The 27,958-nt window shown below is 38.1% G+C and overlaps 2 protein-coding genes across 6 annotated transcripts; one reads left to right on the top strand and one right to left on the bottom strand.

Annotated features, from left to right (window-relative positions):
• Nucleotides 1–459: 459 nt before the first annotated feature.
• Nucleotides 460–9,910, bottom strand: RTCA (RNA 3'-terminal phosphate cyclase). 2 transcript variants are annotated; one of them, XM_010563615.1, is made up of 11 exons: nt 9,735–9,910; nt 9,510–9,610; nt 8,344–8,487; nt 6,758–6,881; nt 6,191–6,249; nt 5,528–5,669; nt 3,630–3,754; nt 3,438–3,496; nt 2,712–2,806; nt 1,437–1,541; nt 460–1,077 (listed from the first exon to the last, which is right to left on the bottom strand). In XM_010563615.1, the coding sequence occupies exons 1-11, from the start codon at nt 9,777–9,779 to the stop codon at nt 979–981; spliced, it is 1,098 nt and encodes a 365-aa protein (XP_010561917.1). In that variant the 5' UTR covers nt 9,780–9,910; the 3' UTR covers nt 460–978. The 2 variants fall into 2 exon arrangements, with proteins under 2 accessions (XP_010561917.1, XP_010561918.1); XM_010563616.1 differs by having other exon boundaries at nt 9,765–9,857.
• Nucleotides 9,911–10,800: 890 nt separating this feature from the next.
• Nucleotides 10,801–23,386, top strand: DBT (dihydrolipoamide branched chain transacylase E2). 4 transcript variants are annotated; one of them, XM_010563612.1, is made up of 12 exons: nt 11,282–13,612; nt 14,284–14,348; nt 15,332–15,455; nt 15,628–15,703; nt 16,578–16,759; nt 17,120–17,247; nt 18,033–18,276; nt 19,069–19,235; nt 20,257–20,334; nt 21,249–21,440; nt 21,603–21,674; nt 22,598–23,386. In XM_010563612.1, exons 1-12 carry the CDS (start codon nt 13,525–13,527, stop codon nt 22,763–22,765), a joined length of 1,584 nt encoding a protein of 527 aa, XP_010561914.1. In that variant the 5' UTR covers nt 11,282–13,524; the 3' UTR covers nt 22,766–23,386. The 4 variants fall into 4 exon arrangements, with proteins under 4 accessions (XP_010561916.1, XP_010561915.1, XP_010561914.1 ...); XM_010563611.1 differs by having other exon boundaries at nt 18,006–18,276; XM_010563614.1 differs by lacking the exons at nt 11,282–13,612; nt 14,284–14,348 and adding an exon at nt 10,801–10,870 and having other exon boundaries at nt 22,598–23,236.
• Nucleotides 23,387–27,958: the final 4,572 nt, after the last annotated feature.

Here is a 27,958-nt window from a genome sequence, read left to right as displayed (position 1 = left end):
TATATGCCTAAAGACACCTGTGAGTATATGCAGTGCTCAGTGTACATACATGTATGTATTTGTGTCTATATATGTGTGTTCAACAGCTCACAAACCTCACCTGAAATTAAGTGCTTCCTTTAAAAAAGAGCAAACAACAACAGCTTTGCAAAAACGTAGACCCAGTTGCTATGCTAACAAGGACAACTGTAGATAGAAAATCCAATCATATCATAAAGTTAATACTTTGTGTTTGGGACATAATGTAGTACATTGTTGTAGCTTGCCTGAGACTTTTTTTTTAAATAGATGAAAAGAGAAGATTTTAAAGGAGATTATTCTATGCATTAAGTGTTCTTTCTGTAGGGAGAGAAAGAAATTATGCTTCTAAAAAGTTACTTTGTATCCATCTCCCACTAACACAACCTGCTGAGATAACAGCAAATATAAATACCAGGCTTTCATTATGATGATATTGCTTTATTATTTCCTCACACACAATTTAAGCAAAATGGTTAAGGAAGAACAGTGATACAGATTTGATGGTGCACTTCATTCCATATACCTCTCGACATATAGGTTCCCAAAGAATAAAACTCACATTTTTTTAAAGGGGAAAGAATGTATCAGTATTTTTTCAAAACTGAAACAGTTATTTTCTACTTTGGTAAATCTGAATTTTCAAAGCTTCTAATTGAAGCTCTCAAATACATACAATGTATTCTATTTGCTGTCCAGTCTGTACTCATTTTGCTGCTCAGAGTAACAAAAAAAAAAAAAGAAAAAGAAAGTTTCCATTTTTCACACCACAGATTCTCAGCATAGGAAGGAAAAACTTGACATCAGCCTTAAAGTTAAATCACTTGGATGTGACAGAAGGCTCCTCCTGTTCACATGCATATTATACACCCATTGAAATGTAGTGTAATACATCACTGAGGTATGTTGAGTGTTGCTTTTGTCAGCTTGCTGCTTTTTTTCTTTTTTTTTTTTTAACCCCTATAAGTTTGGGTTTATCATCCCCATTCCTTTGCACTCAATGATGTAGGTATCTTTACTGGGATCTTCCTCTTCTGATTTTGTCACAGTAAATTTGGCCTAAAACAGGATTAGAAATATATCACTAATTAAGTTATAACATACATAAGTTTAAATATTCAATATATGATGCCCAATAATTGTATTGCCATGTGTTTATGTATGTTACAGCTTTGACTGATTTCATTAAAAAACATTTAAATAACAGTGGTAAAAGTATCTAACCATTCTAAAGGCATTTAACTCTAATATATGTTCACTTTCTACAGGTAAAACTCCCATATAAATATTGTAGCAATTATTTTATCAATGCTTGTCCTCCATGATCAAGTTCAGTTCACAATGCCTGCTGAACTGTACATTTCCTAGATGACTAGATGACAACCAATAGGTAAAATTTCCTGAACTTTTGGACTCACCTTTGTTAGCTGCTCTGCAAAGTGTATAGCCGTTTGAGTATGAAGTGTAATTGGTCCACTTTTCACCCTAGACACCCCCTTTGCTAGCGCCATGAAAATGATTAGCTGAAAGGGAGAGAAAGGTAATTATTAAGTAACTCTTCAGATCCTAGGAACTTAGTGATTAAAAAAAATAAGGAAAAACATGCAAAATGACTGTAGATGTAAAAATGTGGTCTGCCATGTTTCATAAAAGTCCATGGTGCTGAGAGTTAGGAGTGATCCGAGGCTCAAGAAGCTTGGAAATTACTACTGTAATGCCTATTACCGTAGGGCTGCTACTGTGCTACAGTGGAGTTTGCCACTGAATTCCTGTTACTACATTTAACTTTTCTCTCCCTCACCCTCCTGCCCTGAAATTCCCCAAAGTCATGTCAGACTCCAGATTGGCAGATTACTTTTATGGAGAGAAAAATTCAGGAACAGGCTTTTTAATTCTAACACTTTCTGATCACATATTCGCCAGACAGATTTCTAAAAAAATCTGGTTTGATTTACAAACATCACCATGACAAGTACTCTGTAAAGCGTGATATAACTCCAAGCAGTTCCTATACACACTGAATCTAGCTGTAGCATGTTTCTGCCAATTGTACTGTGCATGCTTTAGAAAAAGTAGGATGAGTTCAAGACCTGAATACTTCCTATTATACTACATAATAATGTGTGGCCAGGTGTTTAGAGCTAAAAGGTAATGTCTTTCTATCTAGAACAGCCCAAAATTCTTATCAGGCTGTGTTACTGAAAATAAGATAGTTGAGGGTCTTCATTCTTAAATGAAATTAGGTGAGCAAGACAAACAGGAGCACCTCCTAGATTCTCTGTTCTCTAATAGCTTCACTTAGTATCTTTCTTATTACGTAACCAGGGAGCTATTTTTACTCCACTACACAGAGTGCCAAATAGAAGCAAATTTCTACCTCTTTCTTCCATACCTACTAAGATTTACAGGAAGGGAAAATTTAAGGGTGTTGGTACAAAGCCAGGAGCATCTGTGGTTCCTAGAACTGTATGTAATTTGCTAATCCTAGTGATATTGTGACCACACCCAGAAACCTCCTAAGACTTCTAATTATCAAATAATTATGTAATGCCATGCCTACCTGGGGAGATACAGTCTAACTTTGAAATCTACATCTCATTCTTTCCCTGTTCAGATTTATATTCTTTACAAGTAATACATACATGCATGTTCTTGCTACTTCAACTTCATGTAAACGCATACAGAAGCCTTACTTGGTCTTGCATAGAATCATCCACAGTTCCACCATGTTTAAGATTCCTAAGCAGTATCTCAGCTGCTTCAATGCCAACCTTGTCAGAATTCTTTCCTAACAGAGAAATCTGGGAGATTAGGATGCTGCCAATTATTATTTAACATTTTAAAAATACAGAAGGGAAAAAAATAATCAAGAAATGATCAACTTTTTAAACCTTACTTCCATGCTCTTGCCTCAAATGCCTGCTTAACACTCCCCCCCCCCATCTTATGATGACATATAGTTCATACTTTCTAAGCAGTGGAAAGAAGTAGCCCCATTTAGTCAGAGAAACATTTTATTCAAACCATTTAAAACCAAAATAATTTCTATTCCTTTTAATCTAGATACGCATCTAGATTCACTGTTGAACAAAAACTTTACAAGTAAACCACAAAGACTGTATGTTCTAAAAGTCCAGAAGTATTTTCAACTCAGTGATCCTTAACAAACCATTCTGATAAAAATTGAGTTTAATAATTTTGTCATTTTTGTCACTATGCAGAAGCAGATTAGTACAAAGTGTAAGATTCCATTTACTATGTTTAAAATCTGCTCATTTCTACTGTCCTTTATTACTAAACAACATCCATTTAAAAATGCAACACTCAAAGTATCAGATCTTTGAATATACTTCAGATTCCTATTTTTTGATAGTACAGTAAGTTAAATCTGAAAGAAGTATACTTCATGGAACTCTTACCTCTCTTGCCAAGTGATGACCCAGCTAACAAACAACCTGTTGAAGTCTCTGCAACAACGCTAAGCAGAAAAAAACAGAACCAATATTAAGAACAAAATCACATTACAGTTTATTTATCAGATATGTAATCAGGATCTAGCTAATCAACCAGCAAGGTTACAGGTGTCAATAGAAAGATTGGGCTCATCTTACATTATTCCACTTCCAGTCCCAAAGGCTTGATCATCAGGTTCTCGAACTGGCTGAATGTTAATGTAAAGATCTCTGATTTCTTTTCTGATGCATCTCACTGCTGCTGCTGACATGTCTTTTGCCAGCTAACAAGATAAGAGGTAAACACATTCATTAATTTATGTAACTATAGTAATACTTTTTCCTCATAAGTCTAATTATTACAATGAATCCCTGAATAAAGGGGCTACTTTATTAACTAGAAAAACAAAGGATTGTTATAAAACCCCTACAAGCAAGTACTGAACTTCATCTCTTCTGAGAATTTTCCCACAAAATTAAGGTAACATGAAATGCTGAACAAATTACAATTATAGTGATGTAAGTAGAAGCTTCAATATCAATAGAAATTCAAGAACTTTTCTCCATTCATAGGGAGAAAGATTTGATTTAGTCTTGATTATCTCAAGTCATTAGATTATAAAAAACAAAACAAAACAAAACAAAACCAAAACAAAACCAAAACACCACCCCACAATTATTATATACAGGATATACTCTATAAGGTGTAATATATAAAATAACAATTTTAAATCACAGACAGGTGGGGGCAGATGAAGCTTATCCCATCCTTGTGATCCAATCATAGCCAATATTCATAGGTTTGGAGATTTTAAGACCAAAACCAGCAGTCCACAGCTCTTCAAAAAGTAACTCAGTTTCTCCTCTTCCTTTCCCTAATTTCTAGCCTGTGTGAGAAGGAGCCTTAAGGAGATCCCACCACTCATTCTCTGTAAACACAGACAGGATAGGAGTAATAGAAAGAACGGAGGTACAAAGGAGCAAATTTCTCTCTGTTTTCTCTTCGGCTAAACCTAACCTTAACTTGTTCTAATAACCCTTAGCAATAGTTGAAAAATTTTATGTAGTCTGACCTCTGCCTACTACAGTGCACCATAGTTTACCCATAAATCTATGAATGACGGCCATGATTTCAGATTTAAAATAATCCATGTAAATATGAACGATACATAAATCAGATATGATACCTGTCGTGGTTTAAGCCCAGCCAGCAACTAAGCACCATGCAGCCGCTCACTCACTCCCCCCCCACCCAGTGGGATGGGAAAATTGGGAAAAGAAGTAAAACTTGTGGGTTGAGATAAGAACAGTTTAATAGAACAGAAAAGAAGAAACCAATAATGATAATAATAACACTAATAAAATGACAACAGTAATAATAAAAGGATTGGAATGTACAAATGATGCGCAGGGCAATTGCTCACCACCCACCAATCGACACCCAGCTAGTCCCTGAGTGGTGATCCCCTGCCCCCACTCCCCCCAGTTCCTATACTAGATGTGACGTCACATGGTATGGAATACCCTGTTGGCCAGTCTGGGTCAGCTGCCCTGGCTGTGTCCCCTCCCAACTTCTTGTGCCCCTCCAGCCTTCTTGCTGGTTGAGCATGAGAAGCTGAAAAATCCTTGACTTTAGACTAAACACTACTGAGCAACAACTGAAAACATCAGTGTTATCAACATTCTTCGCATACTGAACTCAAAACATAACACTGTACCAGCTACTAGGAAGACAATTAACTCTATCCCAGCTGAAACCAGGACATACCCCTCAATTTATGCTAAAGACTTTTGAACAGTCATATGAAGGATATCAAGGATACAATTTTCACTTCCTGTTTTAGCTGCTACCATATTACTATGCAATAAATGCATTTTAGAAATGTCCAAGATTTTATTCTACAGCCTGAATAATTGAAACCATTTAATAAGGCTACTTAGTTCGTATGTGAAAGACTGCAGAATACAGGAACAATAGAGGCATGTTAAGCAGATTACATGCAATTTTACATAGATATATGAAGTTGGATACTACCAGAGCTACTATCGACACTTACTTTTATAGGCAGTGCTCCAGCAACAAATGCTCTTCCATATATCTTTGTCACTGTGCCACGTTCTGTTAAGTTTATTGGGCTTAACTCTTTGACTGGTGACATCTGGACTACAACTTCACCACCTCCCTGAGGATAGTAGCCCCTATTTAGAAACAGTAATCAGATATAATTAAATGGAAAGACCACAAGGAAACCAAGAAAAGAGCTAGAAGGCTCTTCATATATTTCATTATACATTTTTATGTTCTCTGTTACTGTAGATACAAATTTTCTTGATGTGTGCCTTAGATATCTTTATAATAGAATTACATTCTCTAACAGTATTACCTCATAACATACACCTTATTAACTACCTAACACCAACATAACTGGCACCTAGGAAAAAGCTCAGTAATGTACTGCCTGTTCAGCATGCACTTCCCTCCGGGGTGGCCCATAGGAAACATTAAACAGCAGCTGAAGACTCGGCAATGAAAAAAAAGACAGAAAAGAACCATATCACATTCATCATATGGTGACAGTACATACAGGGGCAGCTAATGCAGATTAGTTCATGTATTATAAATTCATCCCTCAGCTTGATTGAGGGCACCTTGTATGTGTGCCTCTGCTCACACACTGGTTCAGTATGGCCTGCCTCTGCCACATGTCTCCATAACTCACCTCTTTTTTATGTCACAATTAAATGTGAAATTGAACTTTTCAACTATTGGCTTGAAAACCTGAAAAACAAACATACATAAACCACAGAGTAAATCCATTTTGCATTTCTAATTTCCCACTATTTTATGCAGTCTTCCAAAAAAAAAAAAAGTTAACACAGACATTTCAGTTACATTATATATATATATAAAAAAAAAGATAGCCAGTCTCATCTATACAGCTTATTTGACATTCCCCATACTTCATTCTGAATGACACTTTGTGTAAAAGGATTTTCTTATGGAAAGAGGAAGAGAAATTTTTAAAAATTCACAGCACTTATAGAATATAAGAATATATTTTAAGTGAAATTTTCTTTAGTAATTAAAAGCAAACAGACTAGCTGCTGTTTCAGGCAATTCCATGAAACACTGGTTGCTCTCTACATACAGTGCACTAATAGTGTTATATTCCCATGCCTAATTCCATAATTACAAATAAACTTGCAGAAAGAGCAACAGAAGTACAGTAGTTACATTGCATATATAGGCATGAAAGATGCACCAAGCCAAAGGAATTTTTCCCTACCATGACTGTGTAGTCTATCTGAGGAGCCATCTCAGCATTAGTCCCACCTTTTAAATGAAGTTCTGATGGGGAAGCAGCAAACAGCACACAGGGCATTGCTACCTGCATCAGTAGACACACACTCCTAAAAGCAATTATAAGATACCCAAATGTCGTGCAGTCATAATCCATAGAATTCCATAGAATCATTACATATCAAAGGCAAATGACTTTCCAGAGCATTTACGTATTTGATCTTGAACATTATCTATAAAGTAAGCCTATTAGTCTTAAAAAATACTAATTTAAAACTTCATGTCCTTAGCAAGCCTAAATATGAAGGTTTTTGTTTCACAATAATTGCGTCTTTATTATTCCTGTTTGAAATAAAAGTAATGTAGCTTAGTATTGTGATGGGCCTGTGAAAACTGTAGGTTTAGCTAGCAGATGGTAAAAGCAGAAAAGGCCTAGGCAGCAATTTTAACATTTTAATACTTATTTAATAATATTTAGAAAATTACAGAATTGCTTAGAAGCTGGTCAGCATCCTGCACAAGAAAATTCAGGGGCACAGAAAATATGCTTTTAGATACAAGATTCCCCTATCGTTGAATCTCCACATTTCATAGGTAATAAAAAACTTCCAAAATAAATTTTCCAGAAGTTTATTCAGCAAAACAAAACAGTTATCTCATAGGGGTTTCAAACATCATTTTGAATTTTGAAAACGGTAATCACCACTGAACTAAAGAAAACATGGTTTTATTTTCTTAAATAACTTCCAAATGTTTGTGAATCATACTGTTTCTCTTTTTTTTTAGCTTGTGCTTTATTACTAATTCTGCTGCATTGTTGCTTACTCAAACCTTTCTGTGTTAAGTAAAAGGCATCAGCTTTGTTGTTTATACTATTGCAGCTCAGAAAAATATTTCTCTCAACTTAAAGGAAACCTTAACATACACCTAACGTAGCTTATGCTTCCAAACAACTGTTCACACCAGCCTTCCATAGCTAAACTTGGTTTTGCAACAGATTCCAAGAACAAATGACCCAACACAGAAATAGAGGATAGAAGAAACACAAGCACAAAGAACCGCAGACAGAATATGTTCCCAGTTCCAAGGCTAGTATCCCATATTGTACCTTTATGTGCATAAGTAAAATCTCAAAATTTACTTTATTATATGAAGAGGATTATTTCAGATCTCACAGATTTGAGATACTTATGTATTTTGATGCATTTGTCCTGACATGCAACGTACTAATGTGAGAAAATAACGGATAAAGTTTCAAATACATGGGCAGCTGGTTTTTGCTTAACATTAATCAAGTGTTCAACTTATATATCAATTATAATTTAAAAACTATTACACTTGCATATACTTTATTCATACACATCCTGCCTACACTAATGGTTCTTTGGTCACATATATCTGGCTCAGGCAGCACAGATTTTGGCTCATTACCCATGTATTAATGTTCTTTTTTTCCCCGCTCTTTTGTGACAATTTTAAAGTTACCAGACCATCTTCTGTCATAATTTTAAAGTTACCAAAAGCAGTTAAGAGCAGTTACCAGTCAGTCATTATCTGTGTACAAAGACGTACCCTGCTGTTTTTGTATCTGCTATGTGGGTTCCACCTTTGATTTTCCCAGGAGTGAAGGTTATTTCTGTTGAGCCAATCTCTCCACCTTCCAGTTTCCCCTCACATAAATCTCGAATGATCTCCAATCCAGACAGATGCTGAGGCCTTGGAGTGACAATACAAAATTAAAGATACGTGCAAGTAGACTACATACTCATGTTACATTAAAAGAACTACTAAACACCAACTAATAAATACTGCAGTTGAAAATTTCAGATCAAACAAGGATCGGAAATTCGATCTGGTTCCTACAGTACTTCTCCTGAGTTCACAGGAGCTAAAGGAGCAGCATTCAGGCCATTTTGGAATTTGCAGGATTCTGGTGTGTTTTCCATTAGAATGGGTCCAGACAGACAGATGAGACACAGTCGCTTGCTCTAATGTGACAAATGCTTGAACAAAAACGCAATGGGATAACGATGGCAATACTGAACTGGAGCCAAGCCAGTGACTGGTTGCCAGAGCCACAAGAGAGCTAACAGCTTTGCTATGTATCTGTCTTGCTGTGCTTGTGTTTCCATTTGCTTGAGTAATTTAAATCGGAAAGAAATGAACTGTTCCTAATGCTGTATGCGTGGTGAACCATGTTTTGCTGAGGCATTACACGGCCTTAACCGTACTTCATATTTCATACCATGCAGTTTGCCTAGCACCTTTGAAAATATTTTCGAGATGCTCTGTGAAGCTGTGGTGCCTGACAGGTGGCGACAGGGGCGGCGCCCTCACCTGCCCTGGCAGCCGGCCAGGGCCAGGGGCGGGAACTGCCCTGAGGGGAGCGGGCGAAGGGCTCCAAAACCTCTCGCCGGGAGACTGCGGGGCGCCCGGTTCGTACCCCAGCGAGTACCCTCCGCGCTCAGTCCTTCCACGTAGCTGAGCCACGGGCGGGGTTTGCTGATAAAAAGGCCCTCTCAAAGCAATGGAAATACACGGGCTTCGTTCTTGCAAGTATTTCAGACAAAAGCAAGCCAAGGCGTTCGCACGGCTACGCCCCCGGCCCGGGAGGGCCTCACACACGCCGTGACGTGACGCCGCTGAACGCGCCCGGGGACCACAGGGCCCCGGGACCACCGCGTCCCGGGACAGCCCCCCCGGGCGAGCCGACGTGAGGACGCAGGAAGGGCCATTACCTGAGGCCGGGCTGGCTCCTCCCGGCGCGGATCCGGCGCACCCGCAGCGGCAGGCCCAGCACGCAGCTCAGGGCCGTGGATACTCGCAAGATCTGCCCGCCCTGAACGGAGAAACGGCGGTCGTCAGGCGCTACGGCACCTCCCACCCAGCGGGCGGCTACCGGCCCGCCCGTCACCGCTGCCCGGGGCCAGGCAAGGCGAGGCCAGCCCGCCGCTGGTGCTCACCCCCTCCATGATCCCGCCGTCTATCTCCACCTTGTCCCCGTCCATGACTGGCGGCGAGCGGAGCTGTCTCTCGCAGAGGCCCCAGCCGCGCCGATGGGATCCCGGCGGGGCCCTGCAGACGGCGAACCCGCGGAGAAGCAGCCCCCCGGGGCCGCGAACGCTTGGCCGACAGAAGCGCGCCCAAAACGCGCTCCGGTGTCGGCGGCGCCCCAACCTGCCGGTGCCGGTGTCTGGGCCGGGCGGCGGCGCCGGAGCAGGCGCAGAGCGGAGCCACCTCCCCGCCCACCCGCCGCGGGTTGGCTGGGGCGGCTCCGCTGCGTGAGGAGCGGCCGCCGGGTCCCAGCGCCCGGGCAGCCGTGTAGAGGGCAGGGGGAGCTTCCTTCTCCCCGCCTTAACGTCTACGTCCCGACATGGGGCAGAGCTGCGGCGGCTCGGCGTCCCGGAGGAGGCAACGCCTTTCCTCTCTCCCGAGGCTACGGCCAAGGGCCAGGCTAGGCCGGAGCGGTGGCAAGCGCGGCACCCCGCAGGGCGCGACCGAGCGGCGGCTGGGACGGCAGCCCCGCGGGCACAGGTCTGCCCTGCGCCGCCGCCGACTCCTGCTGTCACGGTTACGAGCGAGTAGTTTACCCCAGAAGCGAGATCGCTAAAATAAGCGCAGAGAGACAATACGGGTGTTGGTCTGGCAGTCACACTTTACTACAGCTGTACCGGGAAACGCCGGGCAGTTCGCGCTGCCCTTCACGCCACTTCGGCCAAGGGAAAGCCGCACTCCCTCCACCACCGCCAGCGGCTTTGCTACGGAAACTCCCGTGAGGCGCTCGGGACAAGTGACACCCTCCCGTTACTTCCCGTGGGTGTGTGACAGCTCCGAGGGGCCGCCTGCACTCCCCCGGCGGCGGGCAGGACCAGACGGCTGCCCCTCGCCGCCGCCCCTCGCTCCCGGCCCCCGCCGCCGCCGGCCTCCCTGGCCCGTGCCCAGGGTAGCCGCCCGCCGCCTGGTTGGCTGCGGTTGGCGGGGCTGCCCTCCGGTTGGCTGGTCGGTGGGAGGTGTGTGGGGCGTGGGGGCTGCCTCTTCCCGGAGTAAGATGGCGGCCGTGACCGCTGCGAGGAGCAGCTGCCGAGCCGCGGGGCGCCTGGTAAGGGGAGCAGGGGACCCTGCGGGTGGTGGCGCTCCCGGTTCGCCGGTGAGGGGGTGGGCAACGCGCGGCCTCTCCGCCTCGGCGGCGGCGGCGGCATCCTGAAGCCCTGTTGATTCCTTCCAGCTGGGAGCGAGGGAGGACCGCGCGACAGACCCTCGGAGCAGACATGACACGCTCGCGGACTGGCCACCTCCCCTCAGCCCTCCCGGCCGCCGCCTCCTCCGCGCCGGCGGGCGGGCGGGCGGTGCCCGAGCTACCCTCCCCGCCTCCCCTCAAGCCTGCCCGGCCGCCTCAGCCGCGCCTCCGCGCAGGCAGCGCCCCAGCCCGACGCGCCGCTGCCCCCAGGGTGCGGCGTCACAGGTGACTGTGTCCCCCGCAGCCAGCCAGCCGGCAGTGCCCGGCCCCGCACGCCCCGTTGCTGCCGCGGTGCCGGCGGAGCCCGCCCGCTGCTCCCTGGGGGTCAGGGTGTCCTCGCTCCCCAGGGACCCCCAAAACAGCCTTCCTGCGCCCCACGCTGCTGCCCCCGAGTGTTTTCCCGTTGCCCATGTTGCCTGTGAAAGAAACGCGTGCCTCCTGTAATAGGCCACTGACAACCTTCTCTTCTGTTACTGCTTAGTCAGCTGATTCATTGCATTGCCTATACTGCCGTCACCGCTACTCCGCGTCAGCCCCCTTTGCATACCGTATCTGCACAGAGGCGGTGTAGTTGCACACACGGAAAGGGGAAATGTATTTCTTTGAATCCCAGGAGCCTTGATGTTTGTAAATTAAGTAGTTGAGATACCTTACCGTACTTCAAAAAGTGAATCTACTTGGTTGTCTTTTAGGACACTTACAATCTTATAAACATATACCACCATGAAGGCTTACTTCATGCTTTCTCCTGCCTTTTTGTATTATAGTCTTACTGCTGTAGCAAAGAGTGTTGGTTTCCAATTATGTCACTGCTGTGTTGTGGAATGTCAGGAAAAGAAACATCTTTTTGTAAGATAATCCAAGTGAAAACAAAGTTAAGGATTGGTTCTAGTTTCTGTTATTATTTTTGCTCTTAATAATAATCCATATTGTATTTTGAAAGCATAGTAGTGAAGATTTTTTTTCAGTGATACTTTCGTAATTATCTAGTTTTAGGCTACATATAAGTAATTTTACTGCTTAAGAATATTGCAAATAGCAGCTTCTTTTTAGTTTTCTTTCTAACTAAACCATCTACCCTTAAATCCAGAGGGAGATTCTGATAAGATGAAAATGCTCATTTTATCTATGTGCATGCTGAACTGTAGAATTGGCTATTTATAGTGTGTGTTTCCTGCAAGCACATTTTGAATTTTGCACTGTGAAACAGTGATAAGATCCAAGAAATAATATGGTTATTATAATATTAAAGGTCTTTATTTTAATATTCTCAATGCTTTTGCAAACACTTTCGCCGGTGAGAAGAAGGACAAAGTAATGGTGGTTGTCCATGGGGGCTGTAAGTTGTGAAGAAGAAATGAGCCTAGGGGTCTTTGTGTTAAGTAGTAAGGAGATAACCGTTACCTAGACATGAGGACATGGTGCCAGTTATTTAGGCGAGAAATAATGTCTGACTGAAATATGCTACCAAGGACATTGGTTTAGTATATAGGCAACTATGTACTTGGAAATGTAGAATATGTATGCAAAACAAATCCAATGTAAGTAAATGTTCATTAAAATCACTCAATGTGACAGCAAGTCAAAAGAGTTCTATAGAGGAGTATCCTCTAATGAGAAGTCATTGCCTTTGAGCACAAGCTATTCAATTTGACTTTGAAATTCAGTGTTACTTCATCAGGTAAACAGTTGCCTGCAGGCTGCATAAAAACATTTTGTTCTGAGGCCAGCAGTAGATTTTTAGGATCAGTGGTGATTTAGGAAACCCCAGTTGGCTTCTTTTTAAGGAAACAACCAAAACTGAACTAAACAGGGGCAAGGCAGTTCTCCCCCAGATAGCATACAGCTCCCATGTTGTCTTGGTTCAAACAACTCTTAGTCAACCAGGTTATCAGTGGCTGATGCATCCTCAGTGAGAGACTGGAGCGGGCCCTCAGTTTCTTCACACAACAGTAACTTCACACTTTGAAGACTTGAACAGGACAGATGTTATCTTACTGTGGTATTATTGCCTTTAAATTGTCATATGGCACAATAGGGGTGACATAAACATAACTGCTGGTACTGTGCTTGTTGGTTTGTTTGGTTTTTTTTCAGACATCAAGATATGTAGATGGGTATGCTATGGATATTAGAACTAATTTTGTCTTTTATATGCTTTTGTTACTTCCTTATTTGGCATTACACAGAAAATGGTATTGCAATGATTAAATACTAAAATTAGTAAGCGCAACCTCTGTATTTCACGGATTTTAATTTTTTCCCGTGTTAGAAAGAAACACTGCTCTATGAAGAGATTGAGTACTGTATTACTGCTTTAACGTACTAGCACACCAACTTTTTAGTAGAGAATGTGCAAAACTGCAAGCCAAAAAGACTCCATGTTTAAAAAATGCAGTAGTTCTGAATTATTCCTACAAATATAATTTGAAGCAGCGTTGAAACTCTTCTGTAACAAAACCAGTCTGTTTTTTTGGCAGTGGTATTACTAATTCACTACCTGCATTGGTTACCAAATGTTAAAAACACATGGAAAGCGTTATGAAACTTCACATTTAGAAATAGTTCAGAGATTTGATGTGCTCCTTGTGATCATCTTCGCAGGTAAATATTGAATGTTTTCCATGTAGGGTCATAGAAAAGAGTTTTATTCTAAGTTTGGGACAAAAAGATCTTGTTGGACAAAAAAATGTAACCATGGATTCAAGTGGGAAGAAAAACAGAATTAAAAATAGGAGAAAATAGGCTTGTGAAGATGTACATTATATACCAGTTTTGTAATTGAATGAGAATTTTAAATGTGTTCATAAAATAAGATTTGTCATAGCTTAAAATTACCATTTTACCTGATTTTTTTAATAGGGAAAATTGTTTGGAGGACTGATGAAAAGGTTTTTCTGTTTACTAATTATAGGAATTAGAAAAATACTTACTCTAGATCAGTAGATAAAACCTTAGTAGCAGGCAGCTGCAATGTAATTTGATATAACTTTGTTGTGTCCTTTATGGTAGACTGTATTGTATAAATATTTGTTCCTAAAAGAAAGGGGATATTAAATATAACTTGCAATGCTAGATTAAATAATATAGAAAATGTGTACATCATCAGTTCAGAACTGTACATTTTTCTGAACAATCTACTTTTTAAAAGTGTAATATAAAATCAAATAGTTGAACAGCTTGGGGGGTGGGAAGGGCAATCAGGAAGTTTCATATGGTCTGTAATTACTGAAAGGATTTAAAAAAAAAAAGTTAAAATGAACTTTCCCATGCAGGTGTGCTGTTTTCTGGCTCCTCTAAGAAGATAATTTCTAAATTTTACAGTTTTGAGCTACTTGAGGTACATTGTAGCACCTGAATTTTTTTCATATCTCTAAATTAATTAGAGATAGTATCTACAGATAAGTTGTTATTTTTATTAATTTTACAGCACTCTAAGACAACATAACACCAGAATTACATTAGATTTAAGAAATCTTACTAAATAAGGAAGGGTCTGAACTAACTTCTGTTGAGATTAATGATAAAATGCCCGTTTATGGCAATGCAAGTGCTACTGGCTTTGCTTTTGACCAAAATCATGACTGATTACATGGTGCTTTAAAGTATAAGGTTTTGTCTGAAGAACCTTTCAGAAAATTCCATTGACCTTTTAAGTTGATTTCTGGATAAATATAATTGTAACCATGAAAGAAAGCCATCTCATGCCCAGTTCTTAAAAAATGTCATTAAAGTTCATGTGAAATGATATTTACTTGAAGATGATTACCTCCTATATATTAGCAGAAATAAAAGGGCAACTGTCTGTGCCCTCTGGTGTGAATTTCCTTTCCAATTAGTACTTCTGATCAACCTTTGATTGGAATAAGAACCGACAAAGAAAAATGTGCTGATTTTTCCTGCAGTCTAGGGGACCCTTCCAGCACCCATTCTGGATAAGAATTATTTCAGATGGCTAATGTAGTTGATATTACGTATGCTTTTTGTGTGTGTGTCCTGATTAAACTAATTGCTTAGAGAAACAATAGCAAGTATGAATCTCTTACCAGTTCTTGTCATGATTTTTGTTAATTGGTTATGTTGTTGTGGCTTCAATGTCCCCACGTGTTGTGTTAGTGAAAGAAGTTAAAGACCTGGCAAAGCTTATGCTAATTTATGGTTATTGTACATTCAGTATGTATTCAGTATAATTGTGTTTCCATAAGAACTTCTCTTATATAAACTGGAATTAAACTATTTAGTATTACTGTTGCATCAGGAATATTAAATGAGCTCAACATTCCTCAGTCCATTATATTAACACTTGAGACTTTTCTCCCCCAGGTTTGCATTCACCGTGTTAGATCGTGCAGCAGCATTCGCTTTATAAAATCAAAATATGTGTGCGTGTTTGACAAATCTGCCCTCAAGTTTAGTCATCAACAGCGATTATTCAGAACATCTGCTGGTAATCTTTTTCATAATAAAATAATTTATTTTATTTTGCTATTTTATGATTGTTATGTTAGCGGTTTGTATATGACTGGTATGTAGGCTATTTTTGATGCATTCAGATTTTTCTGTCTGATATCTTTTATTTACTATTAAACATACTGTATTTCCTTATTGTCTGTTTTAAGTTTCATGTGGCCAAATTGTCCAGTTTAAGCTTTCTGACATTGGAGAAGGGATTACAGAGGTGACTGTAAAAGAATGGTAAGCTCTACTTTCTTAGAACTATACTAAGAAATCAGCAAGTAGTTTAACAGCTGTATTACCAGTTATTTATCTGAGAATATGTTTTCTGGGTTACTAGTGAAGTTTTTCAAGTTTCATTTTCCACATTTTAAAACCTTGTGTATACTGAGCTTTACATTTTGTTTATTTGCAGTCTGGTTTATTTGGGAGTGGAAAAGATGGAAGGAATGGGATGCCCTAACTGCACCTGTATATAGACTTTCCTTCAGTGATTAATGTTTTCAGAGTGCAGGAGGTCTGTCTTTTATTATACTTAGTTAGGCTGACCTTTAGAAACAAATGACTAGTCTGGAGAATCCACAAAATTTTATCCTATAGCCCTTCTCTATTGACTTTAGTAAAAGATTTGAACGTTTAAATTGTTTGTAAAAAGCCAATGATGAACAGATTAAGCAAAATCAAAGTGTACAGTGAAGGAAGGCAGTGTTGAAATGCCTTGTTCTTTGTACGAATAGCTGAAAATGCTTCTCTTTGCATAGAAGACAGTGTTGCCCACTTTCAGTTTCTTTTCTGAAACTGATCATATACTGATCCTGGCAATTTAAAACTAAGAACTTGCTTAGGTTCAGACTAAGCTGGGCTCATTCGTATTTTTAGATGGCTTATAATCTGTCAAGAAAACCCTGCTTTACTAAAGTAATAGTAAAAATATACGTGTGATGATATTCTAAATTGTGTCATTTCACACAACAAAGGCTTCTGGAGTAGTCAGGCAAAAGTTATATTCATTTTTATGTTATGGGGATGTACATAACTGAACTTATCAAAAGAATACACAGCATAGATTTTTACACTTAATATGTCTTATACTAGCCTGTGTCTTTTCTCTTAGGTATATAAAAGAAGGTGATAGCGTATCTCAATTTGATAGCATCTGTGAAGTACAAAGCGATAAAGCTTCCGTTACTATTACTAGTCGTTATGATGGCATCATTAGAAAACTCCATTACAATTTAGATGAAATTGCTTATGTTGGAAAACCGTTAGTGGACATTGAAATTGATGCCTCAAAAGGTATTGTAAGCCATTTTTTTCTATTGCATATTTTGTTTGTTGTCTTTAAACCATCAGTGACAGAGGAGTTTAGTTTCTCCTCCTGAAAAAAATGAATTATTTTTTTCCCTTTATAAAGTCAAGAAGATTTAAGTAGAAAAAGCCATGATATTTTATTAGTACTTAAAATCTCAAAAGCCAGACATTTCCTGTTGAAAATTTAGCTTAAGCAGCAGTCTTTAGCATGCTATGTTCTCATTCACAGTAGCTCAAAGTAAATGTTAAAAACTTCAGCTGTCACAGAATCACAGAATGGTTGAGGTTGGAATTTAACAAATGCTTATAAAGTAGTAAAGTTAAAATTTTTCTTTTCATTTGCAGGTGTTGCCCCAGAAGAAGATGTTGTTGAAACACCTCCTATGTCTCATGAAGAGCACACTCACCAAGAGATAAAAGGTCACAAAACATTAGCAACCCCTGCAGTTCGTCGTCTGGCCATGGAGAACAATGTAAGTTTGCTGAATCAGATCCTGCTGCATTTTATCCATCTTTTATATAGCAATTTGACTGACTAGGAGAACATTGATCTAGAGGAAAGTGCAGTGAGAAATGACTTGTTTCCAAATACATTTCAAATACGTAAAAACTGTTGCAAAGGTGAAGAGGATTGTGGTTTCTGATGATTATGGAGGATAGGAAAAGAACTACTGGGCTTAAGCAGCAGCTAGGATGCTTTAGGCTGGAGATTAAGAAAACATTTTTAGAATAAAAATAATAAAGTATCAGAATAGATTCCTGGGACAGAGGAAGGAGGAGGGAAAAATGGAATCTCAGTTTTAGCTACCTTGTTATGTTTTTCAGATTTGTATCAGAGCAGAGGATGTACTAGGTGATATTTTAAGCACTTTTCTAAATCTTTTTTCCTGTGGATCTGTGAATATTCCACTGGTTTTGAAAGCCTGTGGTGCATTTTCAGGAGAAAAATAAAACAGTGAGTAGAGAAAATTAAGTGACAAATAACTTTCCTCAAATTAATATTTCGCTATTGATCCTGTGAGGTAATTAAGAGGTAAGTAGTATTCATAGTTCCTCCTTAAAGTATGCAATTAGACACCTAATGGGCCTTCTGGATGATTTGAACAATGTTGAGTACCAAATAAATTATAGAAAGGGAAGGAAAACTGTAGGTGTGTTAGATCAGTAACTGGAATAATTTTTTACCGTAGCTCACAACATAGGATATTTTTAGATTGTTGTAAATCGAAAGTGTCATAGCTTGTTACATACATTTCAGATTAAACTGAGTGAAGTTGTTGGAACAGGGAAAGATAACAGAATCCTTAAAGAAGACATACTCAATTACTTAGCCAAACAAACAGGAGCTATTTTACCTCCATCACCGAAGGCTGAAATTATCCCACCTTTGCCAAAATCAGAGACTCTGCCAGCTGCTCCAAAGGACAAAGCACGCAAAATTCCTGTACCTGTTTCCAGACCCATTGTGTTTTCAGGAAAAGATAAAACTGAACCTGTAACAGGTAAATCATGAAATATAAAATCTTGAGACCATGTTCACAGTAGACTACCAGTAAATGTTACTCAGTGAACAGTTGATTCCTTTTGATGGGAGTGTGTTTCATGTTATTGTCATGCAAGCGAGGAATAGGAAAACATGCTCTGTAAGAAGGTGTTGCATGAAATTATTATTCTATGAAATAATTGTTCATGTTTTGGTTGGATGGAGGTGGCTTGCAAGTTGCACTTGCTCATTTTTAGTCTGTGTTTCTTCAAATGTATGCTGAAACAGGTAGGAATTCTGAAACGTTAATTTGTCACAGTATGAATCATTATGCAATTAGCAGCAAAGTGCAGTGAATTTAAGGGTTTATCAGTGCTTAATAATAGTGTACTTCAGCATTCACACTTGTTCTGGAGAAGAGTGCAACAAAAGACACTAAGGTAAGAAAAATCACATTAAAAGAGGAAGATAAAAGGTTTTTGCTTGCCTTTCAGGCAATGTTTATTTGGAGAGGCTGGAGAGAGTAGTGCAGGTTACTGTATTATGCGTTCAAATACATACATACATAGGAGAGATATGCAGTAATATAATCTGAAATATTACAATCATAAAAATTGAGTTGTATGTGCTGAATAACTGTTGATCCTAAAGTGAGCTCTACCCTGTCCTTTTTTTGTTGTGGTTGGGTTTTGTTTTGGTTTGGGTTTTTTTAAGTTGTATAATTTGTTTAATCGAAACAAATAATTGAAATTTCACCATAGCTTCCAGAAGCAAATTTTGTTCGTTTAAGAAGTCAGTGAATGTTTTCCAGGTTTTCAGAAGGCAATGGTGAAGACTATGAGTGCAGCCTTGAAGATACCCCACTTCGGTTATTGTGATGAGATTGATTTGACTCAGCTTGTTCAGTTGCGAGAAGAGCTGAAACCTCTAGCACAAATTCGTGGAGTTAAGCTTTCCTTTATGCCTTTCTTTATAAAGGTGAGATGTGCAGCAGAGCACTGCATGGAGTACTTATGCAGATTTTGCCAAAATCTGATAAATGATTGTTGTAAGTTTGGAGCACCTCTCTATCATCTGAATAATTACAGGTCACAAGAAATGTCTCAACTTTTCTTGTTTATTGAACCACTTACCAATTTACTGTTGGAATTGTATTTAGGGTTATATATTATCATGGAAAATTTGTTAAATATGAATGGAGAAGGATAGAGCAGATAAAGCATTATTCATTATGGGGGTAAGCATCACTAGGTGTTTGGATTATACAAAACAACTTTTGGAAACTGTCAGTATTTTTTATGAGCTCCATTAAAATGAGCCTCACGTGAAATGCATCATTATTATTGTTATTGTTGTTATATTTTTGTTGGTAATGAATCCCTTGGGTGAATCAGTCTCTCTCTTCTGTTGTTCAGAAGACCAGACACTTGCACTCATTTAGTTGCCATGGTTCCATTTCCAACTGTGGGCATCAGTGAAGGCTGATGCACTGTCTAAGCTATGCATTGAATGCATAGCTTAGTCTGAAACTTCTGGTAATGCTATTTCAATTAGAGTGCTAAGTAAGCACTCGTTCTGCTCACTCTCTTTAGGGTGAATGAATATTACTTCCTTGAAATAATTGTCATCTAAGTAGAGAGCTGAGAATGACATTGCTGCTGAATGTCATAACTTTGGTCTTTGGATATTTGATCTGAATTGTGGAACAGAAACAACAAATGCAGATTCAACTTCAACGATACTTGGGAAAGGGTTTATCACTTCTTACATGTGTGATAAATATTTGGGTTTTGTAAGTCATCTTTTTCTTCTGCTATCTTAGTAATGACAGAGTATCAACAGACAAGTTTAGGAGATTTTAAGCCAAATTTGTTTGCACTGAGGAAATCCATATTGTTATTAATCTAAATTGTCTCCCACCATTCCTTCCTTTCCTTGCTGCTCTCTGGTTATAAAATATAAAAATCTATCTTCTTTTTTCTTCTTTTATACTTAACAGGCAGCCTCTCTGGGATTATTGCAGTATCCCATTCTTAATGCTTCTTTGGATGAAAGCTGTCAAAACGTCACATATAAGGTTTGTAAACTACTGATAAAAGTTGTAAGCAGAAAACCTAAACTAATAGCTAACAAGGGCTTTTCAGAATGTCTGAGCTAATTGTAAGAACCAAAATTATGGTGTCATGGTGGAAAATTATTTATATGTCCAGTTTCTAAGATTGGATTTGGTTTATTAATGATCTTATTTCAGTAGTTTGTTTAATGAGAGTCACTTTGTTATTCAGGCTTGCCTCAAAAATGCATATTAATATAGTGACTCCCTATCTTTCACCTGAAGATGGGCCAAGCATTTAAAAATCTAATACAGTAATTTTTTAGTAATGGCACAGTGGTTCCACTGTTCCAATGCTCAACCCTTATGTATTAAAGTAATATTTTAAACTCAGTTTTGATAAAAACTATTTAATTTTCATACAAGGTGCTGGATTGATACTTCTGGGCAGCAAGTGTCTATTTTCTTAAGTGATGTGTACATGCTCCTTGCAGTACAAACTCTTTTTGTGCTATTTTATCAGTATCTCTCAGATGAATCCTTATATATTCATTCTAGCAAATGAAAGGCAACTCAATTTCCTTTTTTTTTTTTTTTAATTTTAGTATTCTCTTTAAAATCTGCTAGTCATGCTTTGTTACCCATATAATCATCCTAAAGTGAAATATTTATAGTGTGAAATTGATTCCAGGATTTTGTATTTCCTGGATGTGAAATTGCTGAAATCAGTTTGCACTTTGCAGATGTGGAAAGGTAATATTTAAAAATTTACATCCCCTTTTCCCCTCAAAGTTGTATAGAGGAGTTGCTTGCTACAGACAGCACTTTCTAGGTTAAAAAGATATATAAAGAAGACATTATTCAAGTGCTTTTTTTATGTAAAATACATTTTATGTTAACTGCTTATGTTAATGTCAGGTTAATGAAACTTTTTGCAGGCTTCGCACAACATTGGAGTTGCTATGGACACAGAGCAAGGTTTAATTGTTCCAAATGTGAAAAATGTTCAGGTCTTGAGTGTGTTTGAGATTGCTTCCGAATTAAATCGCCTACAGTCCTTGGGCTCTGCAGGCCAGCTGGGAACAAATGACCTCACTGGGGGAACATTCACCCTTTCAAATATTGGCACAGTAAGTACAGGAAAAATGAGAACTTGGAACTGAAAACTGCTTCTGAAATGAATAACTTAGTAAAGTTTAATATGCAATGAACAAAACCTGTAGCAATTAATGCAAGAGGCAATTTGCTTAAAAAAAAATTTTAACTAATATCCCCAGCTTTTTCTTTTCTAGATTGGTGGCACTTACACCAAACCAGTGATACTACCTCCTGAAGTCGCTATTGGAGCACTTGGAAAGATACAGGTATATTAACTTTATCTCAGTGATGTGAGTGTTTGGCTAACTGAGGTCAACTGTAATGAAAATGAAAGGTGGAGTGTCCCTTTGTTTTGGTTTTCTTGTATAAACATTTCCTTCTTGTTACAGAAACTGCATAGCTTGTGATTGAAAAGTTTTGTGATGTTTTTAGATGACTGTGCAGAGACACCAAATGTTTAAATAGAACATTTTTTTAAGTTTAATAGAACTTTTTTTTTTAAGAAAACCTTATGCCAAAGGTTCAGATTTGTTTTCTAGAATCCTGTTATATTTCACTCACATACACGTTTAGCCTTCTAGTTATTAAGAAACAAATATAGTTTTACAAGTTTTGCAACATGGTGATAGCATTTTTGCTACCATCAAGGAGAAACCTTGAGACTAAGAAAGTATTCTGATAACGAAGTTTAATTTCATGAGCCAGATAGCTGAATCTGTGCAGAACTCTGTATGGTGAAGGCAGTTTCATATTTTCTGAATTTCAGGCTTTAATTCTGTAATATAGACATTTGAGATCAATGCTGGAAATGAAATTAGTATTAATTTAAAATACTTTCTCTATGTTCTCCCTATGAGCCTTTTGTTTAGGGGATGCTTTAAGGAAACTGTTACTTTGAGCACTAACAGTGCAATAAACTATTTAGAAATTTTTGAGTCAAGAAAGGTTTTCACTACTTCAGTATTTCCATGATGGTGGAAACAGGATATGCCTGTTCATTATGTAGGTTTGCAATATATTCTAATCCACAGCACAAACAGTAATGGGAAGGTCTTTGTTTTTTGAACGGCACTACTGCTGTCTAATTTAGCAATTTTTTAAAATTTAGATTAACAAATTAACAATAGACAGATTTGTTAATGAAAGTATTTAACATTTCTTTTTTTTTTGTCCTTCCTCTGATTTTTAGGTTCTTCCTCGGTTTAATGGAAAAGGTGAAGTATTTAAAGCACAGATAATGAACGTGAGTTGGTCAGCTGATCACCGCATCATTGATGGAGCTACAATGGCCCGGTTTTCTAACTTGTGGAAATCTTACTTGGAGAACCCTGCTTCGATGCTGCTAGACCTTAAATAAAGGAAACCATGGCTAGAATATGCCTTTAAACTTTGTGGACTGGACTAAATAATTATAAAAGCTGGCCTTCCTAGCACATGCCCTTTGCTACTCACATAATATAATTTTATGTGGTTAAAAGATCTCAGCAGCTGATATCAGTCTATCAATTAGTTGTTACTTCTTTTAATTAGTAGTGCTGTAATTTCTTCTACAGCTGACTGTCAAACTTAATAGGTCATGGTACAACTTCTGAATATGGTGATGGAATGTATTTTTCCTTTTATAATGCATATGACTGTGAGGCTGGTGTGACTGAATGACACTGATCTACATCTGCAGTATTTATAACCTGATTAACCTGTTTTGAAGGGAAATACTCATAGTTCTTTCTTGTTGAACACGTAAATTTATTTTAACAAATAATATCCAAATTCCCAAAAGAAGTTATGCAAAAATCATATACAAATAAAATGCCTTTTATGCTTCTGCTGTAAGATGTCCAGAGAGCTTTTTGTTATTTAACTGAGTGAACCTCTCAAGTCTTTTGCTAGTCCACTTTTTCCTGGCAATTACTTGCACAGGTACTCTTTATAAAATTATAAATGAAGAGGCCGTATTTATTCAGATGCTTACTGGTAACATTTTACTGATAACTATCAGGGCCTTAATACTCTCTAGAATATCCTGTACTTTGATACGCTGGAAGTAGTTGCAGTCCTTAAATACTTTCCAGTTATTTTTGTTTCTTATAGAAAGCATCTGTCTGGTTAAAAAAAAAAAAAAAAAGAGTATCTCATTTGTTATTCTGTCATCAGGTAAGCCTGACAGTAAGCAGAACGTGTTCTAAAAGCTTGCATTGTATTATTGATGTTCAGATACTAGAATTTGACAGATGAATCAGATACAACAAAGAATTAACATTAAAAAAATACTATGTGAGATAAGGACTTTTTAAACTCAGATACAAGGCACATAATGAATAGGTTCAAGTTAATGCCTTCAGAACAGACAACAGTTATGTGGCTTTAAGGTAAACTAAACAGATGAGGATTGCAGTGGTTATTTAACAGGAGATATGAAGAAAACCGTTGCATATAAATACCTTCTAGAAACATAAGTTGCAAATAGACACAAGAAAGACAGTTACATGGCTGTAAGAATCAATTTGTGAGGCACAAAATGGACATTTTCTCCTTTCTTTAGATATATCAAAAACTGCTTCTACAGGAGCATTCTCCAAAATTTGTAGACCAAAGTTGTCTATTGCATTTAGCTGTGAAGATGGAAGACACAAGCTACCAGAGGTAGTCTCTGCTATCCTTGATGCTGAGACTGAGCAAGAGGAAAGCTGGTAATATAGGGGAGGGAGCATGGGAGCATACATTTAAGGTGCTATTTATATTTCTATTGTGGTATAAGGGTCTTTTATATATAGGTCATTTTTTGCAAAGTTTGAGTAATATATCGTGCTTATCGCTTATTTCATTTTTATCAGATTTATTTATTCCTAATAAAAAAAATTAAAGCCACAAAGAACTGCAGTAATATTGTTTTTATTTGTGAATTTTATGCAGGCAATCCTGTATAGGTGACTCAAACTTCTATTTCTTCTTATCTTAAAGAACCTACTGCACTCAAGACTACCAGAAGAACACAGCCTAATGGCTACTTTCCTACAAGTATATTGTTGTGGTAAGGGCTTAGTCTAAATAGTATATTTTTTAATCTGATGACCATGAAGAAAATAAATTCAGGAAATGTAAGTGTATGATAGAAAGCAATAAAGTGATTTTTTAAGTATTTGAGACAGAATAATTTTGCTCACACAAGGTGCCTGAAATTTTTTTGTGTCTCAAAACTCCAATAAAAGGGAAAGCTGGGTTTTTTTCCTAGCTCTACTTACCTGTCTCTTTTAAGGAGGAGAAAATTAAGTAGCGATTAGGTTTTCAGTTACGACTTTTTTAGATCAAGAAAAAACATTGATTAAAAAACACTGTGGGGATGGAATCAATACCAGAACTGAAAGAAGAAATACCAAAGAACCCTTTGGATTATTTTTGCTTTTGCATAACTTAAACAAACAGCTTAGAAGATTGAAAGTTAAGCAGTTAATGTCTTTAAAAAGGTATCAGTGTTCAGGTTTTTAGTTGGTCATGGACTAGAGAAGGGTTTTTTGGTTATAAAGTTCTATGTCGTAATGCTAGAATCCAAGGCTAATAGGAAAAATTATTTCCCCTGAAAGAGGGTTATAACCAAATGAATGCTATTTTTAAAATTTCATCTTCACATTTTATATTCCAGTGCAAGAATTGGTTAGAGTTATCCAGTTTTATGGCTTCTATCTCAAATAGTGACCTGCAGTTGTTGCTCTCTGCCTCTTTCCGTTTGGTTGAAGAAAAAATTCTGACAGAGTTGTTCTCCTTTTATCTTCTCCAAGGGCTCTTTGAAGAAATAGAGTGTTAAATTGGAAGCTGAAAAGGGGTGAGTAATAACCCCTCTGCACATCCTGATAAAGATTACTTTTCTTTCTGGACTTCGATAATTTACACTAAAATTCTTCAACAAGAATTTTTCAGCATGGACAAAAAGTAATGAGTAACATACTTAGTGATGTAATACTTTTTCTAGTATAATTAGTCAATGTTGCTGTTTAATAGCACTTTGAAGCTCAGTTATCTTGCAGAGAAACATTACTAGAGTAAAGCAAGTAATTGTCATTTTGAATTCAAAACTAGCTCATTTTTCATTGTGGAGCATAACAAGTACTCCTTTGTTCTTTTTGTTCACAATTTGTAACTTTTGTTAATATGAATCTGGGAGTTTATGGGAGTCCAGTCATGTTCAGCAAACTGGGAAGACATTAAGAGTGGTGAATGCTTGGGGGTTTTGCAGAAGTGCCTCATGTGATACCTTCTATTCTCAGCATAGGTTAAAATTAGAACTAGACTGACATTGCATTGGAGTCTGGGTGAGAGTTCTAAATGGTTTTGGTAGTGCAGACAAGCTTCATAATTTATCTCTGCTGTTGCGCAGAAAGCAATGAGTCACAGAAAATCCTTGAAAATGCCAAATAATTGAGGTAAGTTGTTGTTGTAGTCTTTCAGATACTTGGAGGTGAAGTTGCTAGGAGATCTGATTACTTGGGAGTAAATTTGCAGTTGTTTTACAGCCACGCTTGGCAATTCACTTCTGAATTCTTGGCTGTGATGGCATGATTATTATGTTTTTTATTCTGCTGACAATAAGATCTAAGAACAAGAAGCTTTTGATGGTAGTTCTGTAAGCTTTACTAAAAATAAGTATTGTTTCGACTGTATAGTCCGATACTGGTTTTAGTAGTACAAGTATTAACAAATGTCTCTTTTCTGCACAATTTATATAAAAAGATTACTAGTTTTCTACCCAAAAAGGCTTATAGTTCAAAAGATCTCAAAAGAGCAAGAAATGATAGATCAGGTAAATCACTTAATCACAGTAGATGCTCAATCCAGAAAAATAAGGCAGTTTAAATTGTAACCACTAATCAGAGGAAAAAACCTCATGTCTTAGTCATTACTGTTGTATATTTGAATGAGGAATGGGAAAGGTAATTACTTCAAAGACCACTGAAAGAGAAGTTAATCCTTCAAACTAGTAACTGTGATCACATTTATGGGGAGTGGGGGAAGAGGATACAATCCTCTCTTTACAGGAAGAAATTCAGTCCCTCTTTAGGAACCCAAATGCCAGACTGCATTGTGCCGCACTGTGGTTGCCATTTGCATCACCTGTCAAATCCTGCCATTTTTCCTTAAAAACCAGAACAGTCAAGAATCCTTAACATTAATGTATTGGACTAGATTCTTCTTTATTCAAGCATTATAATTTGATTTTTATGCTGTCTTTACAACAGGAAGCAATCCTGACAATTTACATTTCTTACTATTTGCCTATATATTTTTTATTAAGTGATTTCAGTATTGTCAGGCTTTTCAAATAACTATGTTGGCAAAAGACATGGTAAACATAAAATAGAATGATTGACAGTTTGAACACAAAAATGTTCACTAAGCAATTGTGACTTATCCATGCCACACAATATTATAATAGAATAAATATGATAGAAAAGATTGCTCTAAAAGACAGACCTGCAGCAATTACTGTAGGGAAATAAATGTATGAAAAGATCTGAAATTCCACTTTTGTTGTTATCTACCTGCTTGTTTGGAAGAAAGTTATCCTCCCTTTTTTGGTTTGAATGGCTATATAAGACATTTTTCTTACTCATCCCTGCAAGTATGAGTAAAAGTTTGAAAGGGATCATCAGAGTACACTGCTGCTGCCATGAAGTTAAGCCCTCCAAGCTTATCTTAATATCAGTATCTTGGCTCCAGTTTATTTCCAAAAAAACCTTTCCCAAATGACTACAACGATGGCAAGAAGAATGCTTTTTAGAGGGATGCACTGATTAGGATGACTGAGTATCCATCCTACTTTGCTGCTTTTCAGGAAAATATGTATTATCTCACCAAGGAATAGATGACTTCAAAACTTTAGGCTGAATTTTTAATTTTTTTTTTTTAATGTGGATCCTGACCCTCAGCAGGGCTACAAGAAGATTCAAAGGGAGATCTGAAGTTAGAAAGCTTTTTCTTAAAGGTAATGCATTACTAACTGTAAAATATATTATAATGAGATAAACTGTGAAGAAGATGAATGCAAATAAAGTATACCAATTTATTTCCAGCAACAGTTCAGTTTCTCTAAAGTGCAAAACTCCTTTAGTTACAAGTTTTTATACCAGGTAGCTGCCAGGATGCAACTACCAGGATTTAACTGCCTTAAATTGCAAGTAACAGCTTAATTTATTCCTGGGAAGGGAATGAATGCTCATATCTGCATTTAATAAATCTGGTCAGTACTTAGCCTACCATTGGAAGGATCTGAGGGAAGCAGTTGTTCACTAAGAATGCAGAGAGGTTGCAAGAATACCACTTCTTATTATAAGAAAATTTAACTAGGTGCAATTACCTGTTTTCATAAAAAGAAAGCAGTTGGTAAAATTCTGTCAGTTCTACACCTAAACTAAATTTAATAATATAATCAAGTGGGTATTGCAGTATTTTAGTTTTCACGTCACTGTCCCCATCTGGTAGCTGATGCATGTGCCGATGCATTGAGCCTGAAATTCACAGTCTGATTCCTGTGACTGAATCTGAACATGTAAGGATC

Source organism: Haliaeetus leucocephalus, unplaced genomic scaffold, assembly GCF_000737465.1.
Source record: "Haliaeetus leucocephalus isolate CR32 unplaced genomic scaffold, Haliaeetus_leucocephalus-4.0 Scaffold172, whole genome shotgun sequence".
NCBI lineage: Eukaryota > Metazoa > Chordata > Aves > Accipitriformes > Accipitridae > Haliaeetus > Haliaeetus leucocephalus.
This window is presented reverse-complemented; position numbering and strand designations above follow the sequence as displayed.

Bases quoted from the DNA above. Each gene is read 5' to 3' on its own strand.
- RTCA (XM_010563615.1), bottom strand. From the start codon at position 9,779: ATGGACGGGGACAAGGTGGAGATAGACGGCGGGATCATGGAGGGG. The intron at 3,497-3,629 runs GTAAGATGAGCC...TTTTCTGCTTAG, and splicing joins GGGACTGGAAGTGGAATAAT to CGTTGTTGCAGAGACTTCAA. The intron at 1,542-2,711 runs GTAAGGCTTCTG...TCTCCCTTTCAG, and splicing joins ATGATTCTATGCAAGACCAA to CTAATCATTTTCATGGCGCT.
- DBT (XM_010563611.1), top strand. From the start codon at position 13,525: ATGTTAAAAACACATGGAAAGCGTTATGAAACTTCACATTTAGAAATA. The intron at 17,248-18,005 runs GTAAGTTTGCTG...GTAAATCGAAAG, and splicing joins GTCTGGCCATGGAGAACAAT to TGTCATAGCTTGTTACATAC. The intron at 20,335-21,248 runs GTTTGTAAACTA...AACTTTTTGCAG, and splicing joins GTCAAAACGTCACATATAAG to GCTTCGCACAACATTGGAGT.